The 20243-nt window shown below is 35.0% G+C and overlaps 1 protein-coding gene across 8 annotated transcripts in view; it reads left to right on the forward strand.

Annotated features, from left to right (window-relative positions):
* The window catches only part of CCDC18 (coiled-coil domain containing 18), a 115510-nt gene that overhangs the window by 65547 nt on the left and 29720 nt on the right, over positions 1–20243 (forward strand). For 6 of the 8 annotated variants that reach the window (XM_053214457.1, XM_053214459.1, XM_053214460.1 and 3 more), the window contains 7 exons: positions 1705–1824; positions 2054–2217; positions 2439–2652; positions 9085–9184; positions 13897–14013; positions 16453–16596; positions 18100–18303. In XM_053214457.1, coding sequence (XP_053070432.1) covers positions 1705–1824; positions 2054–2217; positions 2439–2652; positions 9085–9184; positions 13897–14013; positions 16453–16596; positions 18100–18303 — 1063 coding nt within the window. The remainder of the gene's footprint in view (positions 1–1704; positions 1825–2053; positions 2218–2438; positions 2653–9084; positions 9185–13896; positions 14014–16452; positions 16597–18099; positions 18304–20243) is intronic. The other 2 variants (XM_027058573.2, XM_027058576.2) reach the window with 1 other exon arrangement.

A 20243-nucleotide genomic window follows, 5' to 3' on the forward strand; every position in this document is an offset into this window, starting at 1 on the left:
TTTGAAAGAGAAAACTTTTTAGTATTGGATTATTTATAATTAAAAATTTTTAATGTTTTTATATTTGAGAGAGAAAGAGTGAGAGAGCACAAGCAGGGGAGGGGCAGACTGAGTGGGGGACACAGGATCCTAAGCAGGCTGCATGCAGGCAGCCTGACGTGGTGCTCGAACTCACAGACTGTGAGATCATGAGCTGAGCCAAAGTTGGATGCTTAACTGACTGAGCCACTCGGGCGCCCCTATAATTAAAATTTTTTAACCCTTAAATATTTATTATATTATACTAATCCCTCATTCAGCTAGCATCAAGGAAGAATGAGTAGGTGTTGATAAATAAATAGGAGTGGAATTTATCTTCACCAAGTACTGAAACTTTAAAACAAAACAAAAAACACTTTTTGGTAGAAATTTTCAAAAATATATATTTTCTTGTCATTTTTAACTTCTCTGGGTATCTCAGGGTTATTGTTGCATACATCGATTATTATACCATGATGAAATATAGTAGCACCTCAACAAAATCTTGAAGAATATAGAGTTCTGTTTCTTACTAAATGTCTATAGACTACTGTGCTTTTTGGGTTCTTGTATTTTTTTTTTTTAATGTTTATTTATTTCTGAGACAGAGAGAGACAGAGCATGAGTCGGGGAGGGGCAGAGGGAGAGGGAGACACAGAATCCGAAGCAGGTTCCAGGCTCCGAGCTGTCAGCACAGAGCCAGACACGGGGCTCGAACTCACAAACCGTGAGATCATGACCTGAGCTGCAGTTGGTCGCTCAACCGACTGAGCCACCCAGGCGCCCCGAGTTCTTGTATTTTTTTAATATAATTTTCCCCCAACTTCTTTGCTGACAAGCTCTCACTCTTGGTACTATATGCCAACCTCTTTTAATTATTATTTTCTAATTATGTTTTATATCTCCTCTAATATAAGAAATGAATTAGTTGAGCTAAATATCACTTACCTGAAATTTTAGATATGAAAACGGGTAATTATGCACTTATCTAATCAGCTCCTTAACTTTTTGGACCATGGACATATTTAAGGATATGATAAAGCTATGAATTATTTTCTATATACAGATAAACATACGTATATATAATTTTACATATTGTTTCAAGAGTTTTATAGTTTTCCTTAAGTTTACTCACAGTCATCAGACTAAAAACCCTTTGAACAAATCCAAATTTGTCTAAGTTGCATTTACAAAAGAAATGTTCTTGTTTGCAAACTCAATTTACAAAATATCAAAGACCTAAAGAAACACCCAACAAAAAATGTTGATTAAAGGAGCGTCAGTTCTGCCCACCATTGAGGACGGCATTAACAGTTTTTTAATGAGTGAATATCATTTTGGAATGAGCAAAATATGGACTTAAAACTTTTTCTCACTATGTTGATTTGTCTGTAGGTAGAGGAGCTTCCATGTTGGAATAAGCTCAGGACTGACGGAAAGTTAGTAAACCTGATTCTCTCACTATTAATAACTATTTGTCTTATCCCAGACAATTCACTGACCTTCCAGTTTCCTCATCTGTAAAGCAAGAATGTTGTACTAGTCTGAGAATCTCTAGTCCCTAAAAAAGATAACATAAAATAATAAAACTCTGAATAAAAGTGACTGACTTGGTTCTCCTATGACTAATATGGTCATTATGGTGAATATTTTGATGGGTTGGCTTCCTTATTTTCTGTGTTGCAGTAACAAAAATTCCAGAGGAATGAGACACCTATCCATGGAGGTTCTCAGCATATACAGAGCTTTACACAAGCTAACTGTAGTTAGATTGGAAAGAAGGCTTGTCTTGCTAAATAGTACCAGGTAATACAGTCGTATTTAGTGATACATAACTGGGGCAGAATTACAAATTTCTAGTTGGAGCATTTTTAATAATATGTGACCTAAGATTGTGACTAGATAGATGTTTTGCTGATATTTGTCCTTATATAACTTGAAGATTTTGTTCAGTCAGAGACAAGTCAATTGGTTTCAGTTATTCAGCTTTCCAAATGATCATTTATTACTTGTTTCATTTTTTGTTTTTAATTAGGCAAGTAAAACTTGAGATGGATCAGTACAAAGAAGAACTATCTAAAATGGAAAAAGAAATAATGTACCTAAAACGAGATGGAGAAAATAAAGCAATGCACCTCTCTCAGTTAGACATGATCTTAGAACAGACAAAGACAGAACTAGATAAGAAGACAAATTCTGGTAAGCAACAGGTTAGCTGAGCTTAGCTGCCTGTATGTTTATATTTAAAGAAGTGGAATAAAGTGAAAATTTGGGATAGTGGGACTGGAAGGAACAATGAGTGGTCAGTATTCTGCCTCTTGTAGATGAATAAAATTGTATATTCTTAATTGTAATTATTTACAAATTTTTATAACAAATGGCTTATATATAGTTCTAAAATTTGTCTTTCCTCTTAACAGTGAAGGAGTTAGAAAAATTACAGCACCACACTGAAACTGAACTAACAGAGGCTTTGCAGAAACGGGAAGCATTAGAGGCTGAACTACAAAATGCTCATGGAGAATTAAAAAGCACTTTAAGACAACTTCAGGAATTGAGAGGTGTACTACAGAAGGCTCAATTATCATTAGAGGAGAAATACACTACTATAAAGGATCTCACAGCTGAACTTCGGTGAGTTAAATAGTAAGAAATGATAGCACAATTACAAGTGTTTCACTTTGTTACTCTAACTCCTTGCGTCATACAGTAAAGTTTGTTTAATTATAAATGTCTAAAGTTCTCACCTGCCTTTGGCTCATCCTATTCAGCCTGTCCCATGCTCCATCTAAGTAATTCAGCCATTCCTCTTGACTAGTATTTCCATCCTTGGTCTTTGGACCATTTTATTCTGACCCTCTCCTATATTAAATAGTGGTAAAAAATTATTGGACCAGTGTACAGCAGTGGTTAGTAGCAAAATAATATTAATAACAGTATTTTCTTTGGGGGCACCTGGGTGGCTCAGTTGGTTAAGCATCCAACTTCAGTTCAAGTCATGATCTCATAGCTCGTGAGTTCAAGCCCCACGTTGGACTCTGTGCTTAACAGCTCAGAGCCTGGAGCCTGCTTCAGATTCTGTGTCTTCATCTCTGTCTTTCTGCCCCTCCCCTGCTCACGCTCTGTCTCTCTCCCTATCTCAAAAATAAATAAACATTAAAAAAAATTAAAGAAAAACAAAACAATGTTTTATTTGTATTAAGCCCTTATTTTGTGCCAGGATCATGCAAGGGACTTCTTTTATGACCTTACTCATTTCTTTACAACAAACTTATTATACACATATTACCACCTATTTGCACTTGAGAAAACTGAGGCTTGAGAGAATTAAGTAAAATACAGTCTGGATAATGAGGTCCAGAAAAGGGTGTTAAACACAAGTCTGACCAACTCTAAAATCTGGGTTCTTGGATTAACAGTAGTAGCATAAAATACTGTTCCAGCACACATCTATGGTGAGTGGGAGTGGAGAACCAAACCAGAACCAAGGTGTGGGAAATAGATTCTGGAAAGGAAAATAGAATTACAAACCACATTGTGAAAAGTGGGATGACAGGATAGAGAGAAGCAAGATGACCTAGGAACTTAGATGTATCCTGTTACTCAGTGCAGGGCCCCCTTTTCTTTTCTATCCACAAAATCACTCTTAGGAAATTTCATACAGCTTTAAATACTGTGTGTCGGACTTCCAAACCCTAGTGATGATCTCTTCCCTAAACCCTAGACTCAAATATCTATGACTTGTTACCTCCACTCAAATGTTTTTTTAAGGGGCATCGAAAACTTGGCCAAAACAGAACTCTTTTTTTCTTCATAACTCTGTTCATCTTCCATCTAAGAATCATGCAATTGCTCAAGTAAGAAATCTATAAGATTATTCCTCTCTCTTTGCCTCTATTTTTTTCCCCATCCAGTCTATTAGGAATTCATGTCAACTTTATTTCTAAAACATATTTTGAAATCCATTGATTTCTTGGCCTCTTTTCTGTTACCACCTTAGCACAAACTATCATCTCTCACCTGGTCTGTTGCTGTGGCTTCCCTGATGGTCTCCCAGCTTAAATTCCTGACACTCCCCCAATCCATTTAGGTTTATGATTTAAAACAATAGAAATGGATTTAAGCTTATTATTTAAAACATAAATCAGATTATATTGCTTCTCAACTAAATTGCTTTCCCTATTTAAATATTTCTAATGGCTTCCCAAAATATTTAGAATAAAATCCATGCTCCTTGGGAAATGTAAATCAAAACTACAGTGAGATGCTGCTTCACACCCACTCTAATGACCATGATAAAAACAAACAAAAACAAAACAAAACTGAAAATAATAAGTGTTAGCAAGTATTTAGAGAAATTGGAACCTCATACATTGCTGTTGGAAACTAAAATGGTACAGTGCCTGTGGAGAACAATTTGGCAATTCCACAACAAGTTGAACATAGAATTACCATATAAATCATTAATCCCACTCCTAGTTATACCCCAAAAGAATTAAAAACAGATGTTCAAAATAATTGTGCACCAATGTTCATAGAAGCTCTATTCACAATAGCTGCTAAGTGGAAATAACCCAAATATCCTTCAGTAGTTGAATAGATGAATAATGTGATAGATATATCCATATAAGGAATATTATTCAGCCATGAAAGGGAATAAAGTACTGATGTGTGTTACAACAGAGATGAACCTTGAAAACAGGTTCATCTTGAACCTTGAAATAAACCAGACACATGTTGTCTAATTCCATTTATATGGAATATCCAGAATTAGAAAATCCCTAAGGATAGAAAGCAGATTAATGGTTGTTAGAACTAGGGGTGGGACACTGGCAAGTAACTGCAGATGAGTATTAGATTTGCATTTGGAGTGATGAACAAGTACTGGAAATAGACAGTGGTGATGGTTACACAACATTGTGAATTTACTTAGTATAACTGAACTATACACTTTAAAATGGCTAAAATAGTAAATCTTTTTTTAAATTAATTTGTTGTTTAATTTACATCCCAGTTAGTTAGCATATAGTGCAACAATGATTTCAGGAGTAGATTCCTTAATACCCCTTACCCATTTAGCCCATCCCCCTCCCACAACCCCTCCAGCAACCCTCTGTTTGTTCTCTATATTTAAGAGTCTTTTATGTTTTGTCCCCCTCCCTGTTTTTATATTATTTTTGCTTCCCTTCCCTTATGTTCATCTGTTTGGTATCTTAAAGTCCTCATATGAGTGAAGTCATATGATATTTGTCTTTCTCTGACTAATTTTGCTTGGCATAATACCCTCTAGTTCCATCCACGTAGCTGCAAATGGCAAGATTTCATTCTTTTTGATTGCCAAGTAATACTCCATTTTATACATATACCACATCTTCTTTATCCATTCATCTGTTGATGGGCATTTGGGCTCTTTCTGTGCTTTGGCTATTGTCGATAGTACTGCTATAAACATTAGGGTGCATGTTCCCCTTTGAAACAGCACACCTGAATCCCTTGGGTAAAGACCTAGTAGTGCAATTGCTGGGTCGTAGGGTAGTTCTATTTTTAATTTTTTGAGGAGCCTCCATAGTGTTTTCCAGAGTGGCTGCACCACTTTGCATTCCCATCAGCAGTGCAAAAGAGATGTTCTTTTTCAGCATCCTCGCCAATATATGTTGTTGCCTGAGTTGTTAATTTTAGCCATTCTGACAGGTGTGAGGTGCTGTCTCGTGGTTTTGATTTGTATTTCCCTGATGATGAGTGATATTGAGGATTTTTTCATGTGTTGGTTAGCCATCTAGGTGTCTTCTTTGAAGAAGTGTCTATTCATGTCTTTTGCCCATTTCTTTCCTGGATTATTTGTTTTTTGGGTGTTGAGTTAGATAAGTTCTTTATAGATTTTGGATGCTAATCCTTTATCTGATATGTCGTTTGCAAATACCTTCTCCCATTCATTCGGTTGCCTTTCAGTTTTGCTGATTGTTTCCTTCACTGTGCAGAAGCTTTTTATTTTGATGAGGTCCCAATAGTTCATTTTTGCTTTTGTCTCCCTTGCCTCCAGAGACGTATTGAGTAAGAAGTTGCTGCGTCCAAGGTCAAAGAAGTTTTTGCCTGCTTTCTTCTTGAGGATTTTGATGGCTTCCTGTCTTACATTTAGGTCTTTCATCCATTTTGAGTTTATTTTTGTGTATGGTTGTAAGAAAGTGGTCCATGTTCATTTTTCTGCATGTCGCTGTCCAGTTTTCCCAGCACACTTGCTGAAGAGACTGTCTTTATTCCACTGGATATTCTTTCCTGCTTTGTTAAAGATTAGTTTGCCATATGTCTGTGGGTCCATTTCTGGGTTCTCTGTTCTGTTCCATTGATCTGACTGTCTGGTTTTGTGCCAGTACCAAACTGTCTTGATGATTACAGCTTTGTAATACGTCTTGAAGTCCGAGATTGTGATGCCTCCAGCTTTGGTTTTCTTTTTCAAGATTGCTTTGGCTATTCGGGGTCTTTTCTGGATCCATATAAATTTCAGGGTTGTTTGTTCTCGCTCTGTGAAGAACGCTGGTGTTATTTTGATAGGGATTGCATTTAATAACTAGATTGCTTTGGGTAGTATCGACATTTTAACAATGTTTGTTCTTCCAATCCATGAGCATGGAATATTTTTTCATTTTTTTGTGTCTTCTTCAATTTCTTTCATAAGCTTTCTATAGTTTTCAGTGAATAGATTTTTAACCTCTTTGGTTATGTTTATTCCTAGGTATTTTATACTTTTTGGTGCGGTTATAAATGGGATCAATTCCTTGATTTCTCTTTTTGTTACTTCATTAATTATTGGTATATAGGAATGTAACCGATTACTGTACATTGATTTTATATCTTACCACTTTGCTGAATTCGTGGATCAGTTCTAGCAGTTTTTTGGTGGAATCTTTTCGGTTTTCCATAAAGAGTATCATGTCATCTGCGAAGAGTGAAAGTCTGACCTCCTCCTGGCCAGTTTGGATGCCTTTTATATCTTTGTGTTGTCTGATTGCTGAGGCTAAGACTTCCGATACTACGTTGAATAACAGTGGTGAGAATGGACATCCCTGTCCTGTTCCTGACCTTAGGGGGAAAACTCTCAGCTTTTGCCCATTGAGGATGATATTAGCAGCGGGTCTTTCACATATGGCTTTTATGATCTTGAGGTGTGATCCTCTATCCCTGCTTTCTTGAGGGTTTTTATCAAGAAAGGATGCTGTATTTTAAAATGGTAAATCTTATATGTATTTTACAACAGTTTAAACAAAAAAATCCAAGCTCCTTATCATGGAATACAAAGCCCTACATGATAAGGTTCTTGCCAGTTTCTCTGGCCTCATTTCATACTGTTCCCCTTGCTCCTGGCCTTCTTGTTGTACTTAAAACGGTACATATTTCCTACCTGATGACTTTGCTGTAGCTGTTTCTTTGGCCTGAAATAATGGTTGAATGGCCAACTTCTTGCCCTTCACATTACCTCAGAGGGCCCTTCTCTGACCACTTACTCTCAAGTAGCCACCCAGTCACTATCACATCACTGTATTTAGTGCTCTGACATAGCACTTTACATTTTTCTTGTTGTTCATTATTTATACTCTGTCTTCTTTCCTGGCCTATTAGTATGTATACTCCATGTGATGAAGGACATCTATCTTGTTGACTATTAAATTCACCGTACATAGAGCCTTGATACATAGGAAGCTTCCAGTAAATATTTGCTAAATGGTAACATGAATAAATGAATTAAAAAAGTAAAAGTGAAATCTCTTTTTTTTTTTTTTTTAAGTTTTATTTATTTATTTTGAGAGGGAGAGAGAGAGAGTGAGTATGTGTACAGGCAGGAGAGAGGCAGAGAAAGAGGGAGACACAGAAACCCAAGCAGGCTGCACTCTGTCAGTGCAGAGCCCAGCACGGGGCTCGAACCCACAAATCATGAGATCATGACCTGAGCTGAAACCAAGAGTTGGACGCTTAACCAACTAAGCCACCCATGTGCCCCATGAAATCTTAAATTTTAACTAATAGCTGAATTTTTGGAAGCTTACCTATTCACTTACACAACAGCATTATCTTTAGAATTTATTTCATAATAACTTAATGTAGCCTTATATTTCATAACTCTTGAGACTTTTAAGAGAATAGTAAATGGCTCATTAAAGAAGTTTTGAATCTGCTTTTAAAATCAGTACTTTTATTCAATATTGTTTATATTTAAGACTGGAAAACCATATGATGATTTTCAAGATCAACATTTTTAGCTTTTGTCATATCAGAACATAGAGTTCCAGATTAAAATTCTTTGGGGCACCTGGGTGGCTCAGTCAGTTGGGCCTCCGACTTTGGCTCGGGTCATGATCTCAGGGTTTGTGAGTTCAAGCCCTGCATTGGGCTCTGTGCTGACAGAGCCTAGAGCCTGCTTCGGTTTCTCTGTCTCCCTCTCTCTCTGCCCCTCCCCTGCTCGCTCTCTCTCTCTCAAAAATAAATAAATGTTAAAAAAAATTAAAAAGAAATTCTTCGCATTCTCCGATCTGAGTGGTAGAAGTCTTAAAGTTGTATCAGTAGTAAGTATTTATAATATAAAATTAGAAATAAGGTTTTAGGAGAGGTGGAATTTATTAAAAGTATTTCTAAACTGAGTTGTGGATATCAGAGATACCAACCACAAGATAAATGCCTCATTCAATTGTAATAAACTCACAGCTATTATATAGAAAAGACTTTCAAATGCTCCCTTGATCTATAAATGAAAAATATTGGACGTATTTTTAAAATTCTTAATACTGATTCAGTCTTGCTCCCTGGGAGTACTTTAACATTTAGCTTCAATTGTCTACAATAGTAGTATTTTAGTTAACTTTTGCCTTTTGAGAATACTCTATTAAAAGTAATTGTATTGATATCAATCATTTTCTTTATACATTATTTCTTTAATTTGAGCCCTTTCAATCAGAAATAATTGCATATATTTTATTACTTGTCACTTAGAGGAAATGTTAACCCAATTGACTTAATTTTTTAAAACTATAATATTCCTACTATTTGCTTTGATCTTTTTCCTTTGATAAATTGCAGAGAATGCAAGATGGAGATTGAAGATAAAAAGCAAGAACTCCTTGAAATGGACCAGGCACTTAAGGAGAGAAATTGGGAACTAAAGCAAAGAGCAGCTCAAGTTGGTTTTCTTAATTATATTTGATGAAATTTTCTGTTACAGTACAATCACACAGGGTTTCAGAGGTCACCACTTTTTGGTAAAATAGACATTTTTAAGCATATATGTTTTTCTATGCACATTAATATTTTTAAAATTAGAAAATGTCATCTTTCTTTCTTCATCTTGCTTTTTTTATAGAAGTAGTTTTTTGAGAATGAGGATTAGCTTAGTATCCCAACTTTTTGATCTCTTTCTTACATTGCTGCATATCAGAAGAACATGTGATTAAAGGAGTTACTTGCTCAGCTAGTGTTTGTTGGAGAAACAAAAATATTCAAAGGGCATTATTTAACATCTTTTTTTAAGACTTTGTTTCTTAGAACAGTTACAGGTTCACAATGAAAATTGAGCAGAAGGCACAGAGATTTCCCATATATCCCTTGCTTCCATAAATTCACAGCCTTCCCCATTATCAACATTCCCCACCTGAATGGTACATTTGTTATAGTTGATGAACATACATGTTATAATTACCCAAGCTCCATAATTTATATTAGAGTTCACTATTGGTGTTGTACATTCTGTGGGTTTATACAAATGTTTAATGACATGTATCCATCATTATGGTATCATCCAGCGTATTTTCACTGCCCTAAAAATCCTCTGTGCTCTAGTCATCTTTCCTACTCTTCCCCTGACCCTAGCAGCCACTGATCTTTTTATTGTCTCCATCATTTTGCCTTTTCCAGTCATATAGTTGAAATCATAGAGTACACAGTCTTTTCATATTGGCTTCTTTCACTTAGTAATATTTATTTAAGGTTCCTCCACAGCTTTTCATTGCTTGATAGCTCATTGCTTTTAGCACTGAATAATATTCCATTGTCTAGATATGTACTATAGTTTACTTATCCATTCACTGAATGTCTTTCCTACTGAAAGACATCTTGGTTGCTTTCAGGTTTTGACAATTACAAATAAAGCTGCCATAAACATCTGTGTGCAGGTTTTTGTGTAGACATAAGTTTTCAACTCCTTTTGGTAATTACCAAGGGGTGTGATTGATGGACCATATGGTGAGTGTGTTTAGTTTTATAAGACACTTCCAAACTGTGCTCCGAAGTGGCTTGTACCATTTTGCATTGTTATCAGCAATGAACGTCAATTCCTGTTGCTAGCATTTTGTGTCAGTGTTTTGGATTTTGGCCATTCTAATAGGTGTATGGTGGTATCTCCTTATTAATTTACATTTCTCAGATGACATATGCTGTAGAGGATATTTTCCTGTGCTTATTTTCTATTTGTATATCTTCTTTGGTGAGGTGTCTGTTATGGTCTTTGTCCCATTTTTTAATTGAGTTCTCTTATTGTTAAATTTTAAGAGTTCTTTGTATATTTTGAATATTAGTCCTTGATAATTGTGGCTTTTGTTCACAATCTTTTGCATTGGTTTTCACAGAGCAGAACTTTTAAATTTTAGTGAAGTCCAGCTGATTAATTGCTTCTTTCATGAATTGTGCCATTGATTTCATATATTAAAAATCATCACCAAACCCAAGGTCATCTAGGTTTTCCCCTATGTTATCTTTTAGAATTTTTATAGTTTTGCAGATTACATTTAGGTCTGTGATCCATTTTGAATTAATTTTTGTGAATGGTGTGGTCTAGATTTATTTACTTTTTCCATGTGGTTGTCCAGTTATTCCGGCACCATTTGTTGAAAAGACTATCTTTTCTCCATTGTATTGGCTTTGCTCCTTTGTCAAAGATCAGTTAACATATTTATGTGAGTTAGTTTCTGGACTTTATTCTGTATGATTATCTATTCACTTGTTTTTTTGCTAGTACCACAGACTATTTATTTATAGTGTCGTGAAGTCAGGTAATGTCAGTCTTCCAGCTTTGTTCTTCTTTGATATTATGTTGGATATTTGGGATCTGTTTACTCTCCGTGTAAGCTTTAGAATCAGTTTGTCAGTATCTTCAAAATAACTTGGTAGAATTTTTATTGGAATTGCCCTGAATATATAGATTTAGTTGCGAAGAACTGACATCTTGAATCTTGACAATATTGAGTCTTCCTATCCATGAACATGGACTGTCTATTTATTTAATTCTTTGATTTCTTTCATTGGAGTTTTGTAGTTTTCTCTTAATAGACCTTGTATATATTTTGCTAGATTTATACCTAAGTATTTAATTTTGGGGGGTGTTAATGTAAATCATATTATGTTTTTAGTTTGACATTCCTCTTGTTCATTGCTAGCAAATAGGAAAGTGATTGACTTTTGTGTATTTCTTATATCCTACAACCCTGCTATAATCACTTATTGGTTCTAGGAATTTTTTTGTCAAATCTTTCAGATTTTCTCCCTAGATGATTATGTCATCTATAAACAAACACAGTTTTATATCCCTTGCTAATATATATAAATCTTTTATTTCTTTTTCTTATCTTACTGCATTAGCTAGGACTGCTAGAACAATAGTGAATATTGATAGTGAATAGTGAATAGTGAATATTCTCGCCTTGTATCTGATCTTAGTGGGAAGGCTTTGAATTTCTCACCATTAAGTATGATTCTAGCTGTTGTTTTTCTGTAGATATTCTTTATTAAGTTAATGAAATTTTCCTTCATTTCTAGTTCACTGAGGGTTTTTACCATGTGTTGAATGTGTGTTCAAATGTCTTTGTCTGGTTTGGGTATTAGGGTAATACTGGCCTCATAGAATGAGTTCAGAATTATTTCCTCTGCTTCTGTCTTCTGAATTGGACTGTAGAAAATTGGTATAATTTCTTTCTTAGATGTTCAGTAGAATTCACCAGTGAACCCACCAGGACCTGCTGCTTTCTGTATGGGAAAGTTATTAATCATTAATTTCTTTAATAGATATAGGCTTATTCAGATTATCTCTTCTTGTTTGAGTTTTGGCAGATTCTGTCTTCCAAGTAATTGGTCTGTTTCATCTAGTTTTATTAAATTTGTGGTCAGAGAGTTGTAATATTCCTTATTATCCTTTTAATGTCCATGAGAGTTACAGTAATGTGTTCTCTTTCATTTGTGATATTAGTAATTTGTGTCATCTTTCTTTTTTTCTTAGTTATCCTGGCTGGAGGCATATTGATTTTATTGATCTTTTCACAACTCAGCTTTTGGTTTTGTTGATTTTCTCTGTTGATTTCCTAATTTTAATTTTACTGATGTCTGCTTTAATTTTTATTATTTCTTTTCTTCTGCTTACTTTGGATTTAATTTGCTCTGCTTTTCCTAGTTTCCCAAATTGGAAACTTAAACGATTGATTTTAGATCTTTCTTCTTTTCTAATATATGCATTCAGTGCTCTACATTTTCCTCCAAGCACTTCTTTTGCTGCATTCCACAATTTTTGTTATGTTGTATTTAGCAGCTTTTATCTCACATAAAATGAAGTCTAAATCATTTTATTTGTCATTTATGAACATAGTTGAATTTTTTAAGTTTGTATAATATATATGAAACTCAAGATTCAGTATTTATAAGCAATGAATATTTTTCTCATTTTTAAAAATAATTTGAGCTGAGTTTATGTTTCAGTTACACCCACTATAAAGAGTTAAAAAAATTTTTTTAATGTTTATTTAATTTTGAGAGAGAGAGAGCATGAGCAGGGGAGGGATAAAGAGAGTGGGAGACACAGAATCTAAAGCAGGCTTCAGGCTTTGAGCCATCAGCAAAGAGCCTGATGTGTGGCACGATCTCACAAACCATGAGATCGTGACCTGAGCCGAAGCTGGTTGCTTAATTAACTGAACCACCCACGTGCCCCCCACACTGTAAACAATTTTAAAACACATTCCAAGCACACAATTTTTCACATTAGAATAATTGAGTAATAGTTTAATGTGTTTTTTTTTCAAAATTAAAAATTTATTCTGCAGAAGACCTTGTTAAGAGGGTGATAAGGAATAGACAGGAAAAAATATTTGTAAATCACATATCTGACAAAGGACTCATACACAGGATATATACTCTCATCTCAAAGCTCAGTGGTAAAAAAGTAAACAATCCAATTAAAAAAAATAAGCCTGCAGTGCCTGGGTGGTGTCAGTTGAATGTCCGACTCTTGGTTTCAGCTCAGCTCATGATCTCAGGTTTCATGAGTCTGAGCCCTGCATCTGTCTCTGCGCTGACAGTGCAGAACCTGCTTGGGATTCTCTCTGCCCCTCCCTCTCTCAAAAAAGAAATAAATAAGCATAAAAATTTTAAAAACAATAAGCCAAAGACATGAAAAAACATTGATGTTCATTTTGTTGAAATCACAATGTGATATCGCCACACTCTTTGCCAAATGGCTAAAATAAAAAGTAGGGATAACACCAAGCTGGTGACGATGAAGAGAAACTGGATCACTTATTCATTGCTGGTTGTTATGTAAAATGGTACAGCCTCTCTGGATAGAGTCTAGATAGCAGGTTTTTTTACAGTACTAAACATGTTCTTACCTTACAACCCAACAGTTACATTCTTAGGCATTTGTCTCAGAGAAATGAAAACATGTGTTCACAAAAAACCTATATACACAAATGTTCACAGTGCATTTATTAGTAACAGCCCAAAATAGAAAATAATTGAAATGCCCATCAGTAAGTGAATGGTTAAATAAATGATGGTACCACCATGGAATACCATAGAATGCTACTTAGCAATAAAAACAAATAAATTATTGATGCAGGCTACTTTTGTATTTAGGTTACACATTTGGATATGACTATTCGTGAGCACAGGGGAGAAATGGAGCAGAAAATAATTAAATTAGAGGGTACTCTTGAGAAATCAGAATTGGAACTTAAAGAATGCAACAAACAGGTAAATTAATTAAAATTACATATTTTAAATTGTTTTAAAAAATAACTCCATAACTGTAAGCATCTGTTCACATAATGTGGCTTTTAAGTAGAATACATACAATAAAAATACTACATAATTTTAATTATCTTGTACATACTACTTTAATTCATTTTTCTCATTTTAACTTTTTCCCCAGCTTTATTGACATATGACAAAAATTGCATATATTTGAGGTATACAACATGTTTTCCTATACATATACTCTGTGTAATAATTAACATGTCCATCACCTCAGTTATTATAATTATTTATTTTTGTTGAGAATGCTCAATATCTATTCTCTTGGCAACTTTCAAGTATACAAATACAGTATTACTAATTATAATCACTGTGCTGTACATTAGATTTACAGAACTTACTATCCTGCATGACTGAAATCTTGTACACTTTGACCAACATTTCCTCATTTTCCTCACTCCCTAGCCCGATGACTCTCTTAATGTTATTTCAAATACAGGTTTTCTTGTATCAGTATGTCCACGTATTTATCCTCATGTGTGCATGTTTGAATATGTATAAAATATCTCTGGAAGGATTTGCAAGTAATTCTCTTCTTTGGTTACCTTTAAGGAAGGAACACAGTGGGAAGGGGATTTTATTTTCACTAACTAGAGTTTTTTACCTCTTAAACATACTACCTATAAAACTATTTGTAAGACCATATAACACTTGTTGCTTTAATGTACCTAATTTTCCTTTCTTACACAAATGTGATTGAGACTCCCATCTCTTGTGTGTTTCAGGTATACAAAGAAGCTTCTTATTAAGCACAAGAATCCTGATGTTAATGTCTAAGTTATAATGGCATTAAGAAAAACACATTTTTATATTGGCTACTTTGTTTTTTTGTGTTTTTTTTGTTTTTTTGTTTTTTATTTTTTTATTTTTTATTTTTTATATATGAAATTTATTGTCAAATTGGTTTCCATACAACACCCAGTGCTCATCCCAAAAGGTGCCCTCCTCAATACCCATCACCCACCCTCCCCTCCCTCCCACCTCCCATCAACCCTCAGTTTGTTCTCAGTTTTTTAACAGTCTCTTATGCTTTGGCTGTCTCCCACTCTAACCTCTTTTTTTTTTTTTTTTCCTTCCCCTCCCCCATGGGTTCCTGTTAAGTTTCTCAGGATCCACATAAGAGTGAAACCATATGGTATCTGTCTTTCTCTGTATGGCTTATTTCACTTAGCATCACACTCTCCAGTTCCAACCACGTTGCTACAAAAGGCCATATTTCATTTTTTCTCATTGCCACGTAGTACTCCATTGTGTATATAAACCACAATTTCTTTATCCATTCATCAGTTGATGGACATTTAGGCTCTTTCCACAATTTGGCTATTGTTGAGAGTGCTGCTATGAACATTGGGGTACAAGTGCTCCTGTGCATCAGTACTCCTGTATCCCTTGGATCAATTCCTAGCAGTGCTATTGCTGGGTCATAGGGTAGGTCTATTTTTAATTTTCTGAGGAACCTCCACACTGCTTTCCAGAGCGGCTGCACCAATTTGCATTCCCACCAACAGTGCAAGAGGGTTCCCGTTTCTCCACATCCTCTCCAGCATCTATAGTCTCCTGATGTGTTCATTTTGGCCACTCTGACTGGCGTGAGGTGATACCTGAGTGTGGTTTTGATTTGTATTTCCCTGATAAGGAGCGACGCTGAACATCTTTTCATGTGCCTGTTGGCCATCCGGATGTCTTCTTTAGAGAAGTGTCTATTCATGTTTTCTGCCCATTTCTTCACTGGGTTATTTGTTTTTCGGGTGTGGAGTTTGGTGAGCTCTTTATAGATTTTGGATACTAGCCCTTTGTCCGATAAGTCATTTGCAAATATCTTTTCCCATTCTGTTGGTTGCCTTTTAGTTTTGTTGGTTGTTTCCTTTGCTGTGCAGAGGCTTTTTATCTTCATAAGGTCCCAGTAATTCACTTTTGCTTTTAATTCCCTTGCCTTTGGGGATGTGTCGAGTAAGAGATTGCTACGGCTGAGGTCAGAGAGGTCTTTTCCTGCTTTCTCCTCTAAGGTTTTGATGGTTTCCTGTCTCACATTCAGGTCCTTTATCCATTTTGAGTTTATTTTTGTGAATGGTGTGAGAAAGTGGTCTAGTTTCAACCTTCTGCATGTTGCTGTCCAGTTCTCCCAGCACCATTTGTTAAAGAGACTGTCTTTTTTCCATTGGATGTTCTTTCCTGCTTTGTCAAAGATGAGTTGGCCATACATTTGTGGGTCTAGTTCTGGGGTTTCTATTCTATTCCATTGGTCTATGTGTCTGTTTTTGTGCCATATATTGGCTACTTTGGATTTATGTGTTTAAAGCTTGACTTACTTGGATTGCAATTATGATTTAAAAATTATTTTTCCTTAGTTACATTAACATTACTCTTTTTAAAATTCAGATAGAAAGTTTGAATGAAAAATTGCAAAATGCCAAAGAACAGCTTCGAGAAAAAGAGTTTATAACACTACAAAATGAACAGGAGATAAGTCAACTGAAAAAAGAAAATGAACGAACACAACAAAAGATGAAAGAAATGGAAAGTGTAAGCAAATTGTCTCTTCCTAAGAAACATACTAATATTATCTGAAGAGTGATATAAATCTTTATGTTTTAAACTGGTTGGTTTTAATATATAGAAGCTGTGCCATAAGTATTTTGGGGCTAATTATTTATGTCAGATACTAGTTTCTTTGATCTTTTTAAAATATTTATTCTGATGTTCCAATTATAGGCAAGGGCATCATCCTATTTATATTGCCTATAGGAATTGTCATAGTATCTCTCACATAATGAATTCACAGTATGTGTTCACTTGGTCAACAAATATTTATTGAGAACCTACTGTGTAGTAGAGCTGGAGATACAGATATCAAGATACACTCATTTATCCTTGAGGAACCCCATCCAGCGAATGAATGAACAGATAATAATTGTACATTATTGAGACTAAACACATTGAGTTAGTTGCCAGGTGAAGTTTGATGACTTCATATTATCAGTTTGCATGTGTGCTGAATGGTGAATTCTACCCACTTGCCTTTTTAAAAAGTGAATTTGCTTCTTTTAATTTATTTGTTTGTTTTTTAAATGTTTGTTTATTTTTGAGAGAAAGAGCATGCACATGAATGGGAGAGGGGTGGAGAGTGAGGGGAACAGAGGATCCAAAGTGGACTCTGTGCTGACAGCAGCAAGTTTGGTGCAGGGCTCAAACTCACCAACCATGAAATCATGACCTGAGTCAAAGTCAGACACTCAGCTGACTAAGCCACCCAGGCATCCCAAAACTGAGTTTGCTTCTAAGAGCTCTCATGGGTGTTACTTTTTTTTGCCTTTAAATAGTATACTCAACTTTAAAACTTCATATATAGATCTTCATTGTGTTTATCTGTCTGCAGACAGATACTTTTACAGAAAAGACCTTAACCCATATGGATTAATGGTGGGTTTTGGTTATTCATGCCAATATATTCTCCATCTGTGAAATGGATATCACATATTAGTTTCTTTTTTTTCTTTATATTATTGTGTATTCTGCCATGTTATATTCATAATGATTAAGGATTATACAGCTTACATATTAGTCATGCAAAATGTACCATTTATCCCAGATTTATTAATAGTATTTTGTCATTTTCTTATCATTAAAAAGGAAGAGGCACCTGGGTGGCTAAGTCTGTTAAGCGTCCGACTCTTAGATTCGGCTCAGGTCATGATCTCATGGTTTCATGGGTTTAAGCCCCCCATTGTCAGGCTGATGTGGAGTCTGCTTGGGATTCTCTCTCTCCCTCTCTATCTGCCTCTCCCCCACTCGTGCTATCTCTGTCTCTCTCAAAAATAAATAAATAAACAATTTTTTAAAAAAATAAAAAGGAAGAAAAACATTTTCTAAGTATCAATTTCATAGAAACTGATATTCATTGTGTGTCAAATTTTATAGAGATCAAGTTGGGATGGGGAAATCACTTATTAAAAGAGAAATCAGAGTAAGAAATAGGTTATCTATATCATTTCATTTTGAAAGCTACAAATATCTTGTGTATTTCAGGTTATGAAAGAGCAGGAACAGTATATTGCAACTCAGTACAAGGATGCCATAGATTTGGAGCAAGAATTGAGGTTAACTCGGGAGCAGATGCAGAATTCTCATACAGAATTGGTGGAGGCTCGTCGTCAACAAGTCCAAGCACAGAGAGAAGTAGAAAGGCTCTCAAGTGAATTGGAGGAAGTAAAGCAACTCTCTAAAGAAAAAGTAATCCCTATTCTAAATAATTTTACCTTACTAAAAATCTTAAAAAATTTTAACATTTACTTTTTTTTAAGTTGTAGATTATAGTAACTGTGTTGCACACACTGAATGTACTTAATGCTACTGAATTTGACACTTAAAACTGGTTAAAGTGATAAATTTTATGTTATGTATATTTTACTAATATTTTCAGGAAAATGTTATATTTAGCATAGCTTTGTAATATAACTAGGAAGTCCTTCAGAACTGAGTTTTAGCCAAACTAGTTTTCAATAAATTGAGTTACAAAGTATTTTTAGATTTTCAAGTGAGTTTAAGCTATCATTTGAAAAAATAATAATAATAAAGCTAATCTTTTTTGAGTAAAATTTTTACATTTGTAGCCACTCTTATAAGTGAAACTGACAATCTAAATTTATAACTGTTATGAAACCTATAGTTCAGAATCCTTATGGAGAGAAAGTGCTTTTAATAACAAGAACTATAATATAAATTGTATTTGGTAGAAGGTTAATAACTTTGCTTAAAAATACTTGGAGGGCGCCTGAGTGGCTCATTCAGTTAAGTGTCCAACTTCAGCTCAGGTCATGATCACACAGTAGGTGAGTTTGAGCCCTGCAACGGACTCTGTGCTGACAGCTCAGAGCCTGGAGCCTGCTTCGGATTCTTTGTCTTCCTCTCTCTCGCCCCTCGCCCACTCGCACTCTGTCTCTCTCTCAAAAATAAACAAAGATTAAAAAAAAAATTTTTTTTAATACTTGGATTGTTATGCTTGGGTTAATTACTTAGACTTTGAGAAATATGTGTTTATTGGTATTTCAGTAATGTTCCTGTTTTATGTTTTTTATTATGGTTACTAATACAGGAATTACATTAAAGTATCTTTACATTTAATGTTGGTAAATTTAATGTTTTTATTCACATTTCTGGTTGGACTAATAAAGAATATATAAGGAATTTTTTTATTAGAATATGTTGGGCATTTGGGAGTCTCCTAGGAAAAGGGGAGCTCTACTTTTATCTCATCTTTGTCTTTATTTGTAGTATCTATAGTACAATTGATTTGATGTGATAAGGTAAGCTCAGTTAATCAAAAAAGTGAATGAAAGTGGGGAATTATTTAAAATGACAGTTTCTTTTCAAGTTTTTATTATATTTTATTTTTCAAGTTTTTTTTTTTTAATTCCAGCTAGTTAACATACAGTGTAATATTAGTCTCAGGTGTAGAATTTAGTGATTCATCACTTACATACAACACCCAGTGCTCATCACAAGTGCCCTCCTTCATCCCCATCACCTTTTTCACCCATTCCCCTGCCTACATTCCCTCTGATAGCCATCAGTTTCTTCTCTATAGTTAAGAGTCTGTTTCTTGGTTTGCTTCTCTTTTTTCCCTCCCATATTTGTTTATTACTTAAATTCCACATTTGAGTGAAATCATGTGGTATTTGTCTTTCTGTGACTTACTTAGCATGATGCTTTCTAGCTCCATCCACATCACTGCAAGTGGCAAGATTTCATTCTTTCTGATGGCTGAGTAATATTCCACTGTGTGTGTGTGTGTGTGTGTGTGTGTATGTGTGTGTGTGTGTGTGTCCCACCACTTTTTTTACAGTTTTTATTTACTTAATTTGAGAGAGACAGAGACAGAGCAGGGGAGGGGCAAAGAGAGAGGGAGAAAATCCCAAGCAGGCTACACATGGCCAGTGCAAAGCCTGATGTGGGGCTCGAACCCACAAACTGTGAAATCATGACTTGAGCCAAAACCAAGAGTCAGATGCTTAAATGACTGAGCCACGCAGGCACCCGATATGCCACTTCTTTTTTAATCAATTCATCAGTTGATGGACATTTGGGCTCTTCCCATAATTTACCTATTGTTGATAATGCTGCTATAAACATCAGGGTGCATGTATCCATTTGAATTAATATTTTTAGGGGCT

Source organism: Acinonyx jubatus, chromosome C1 (assembly GCF_027475565.1).
Source record: "Acinonyx jubatus isolate Ajub_Pintada_27869175 chromosome C1, VMU_Ajub_asm_v1.0, whole genome shotgun sequence".
In the NCBI taxonomy this organism is placed as follows: Eukaryota; Metazoa; Chordata; class Mammalia; order Carnivora; family Felidae; genus Acinonyx; species Acinonyx jubatus.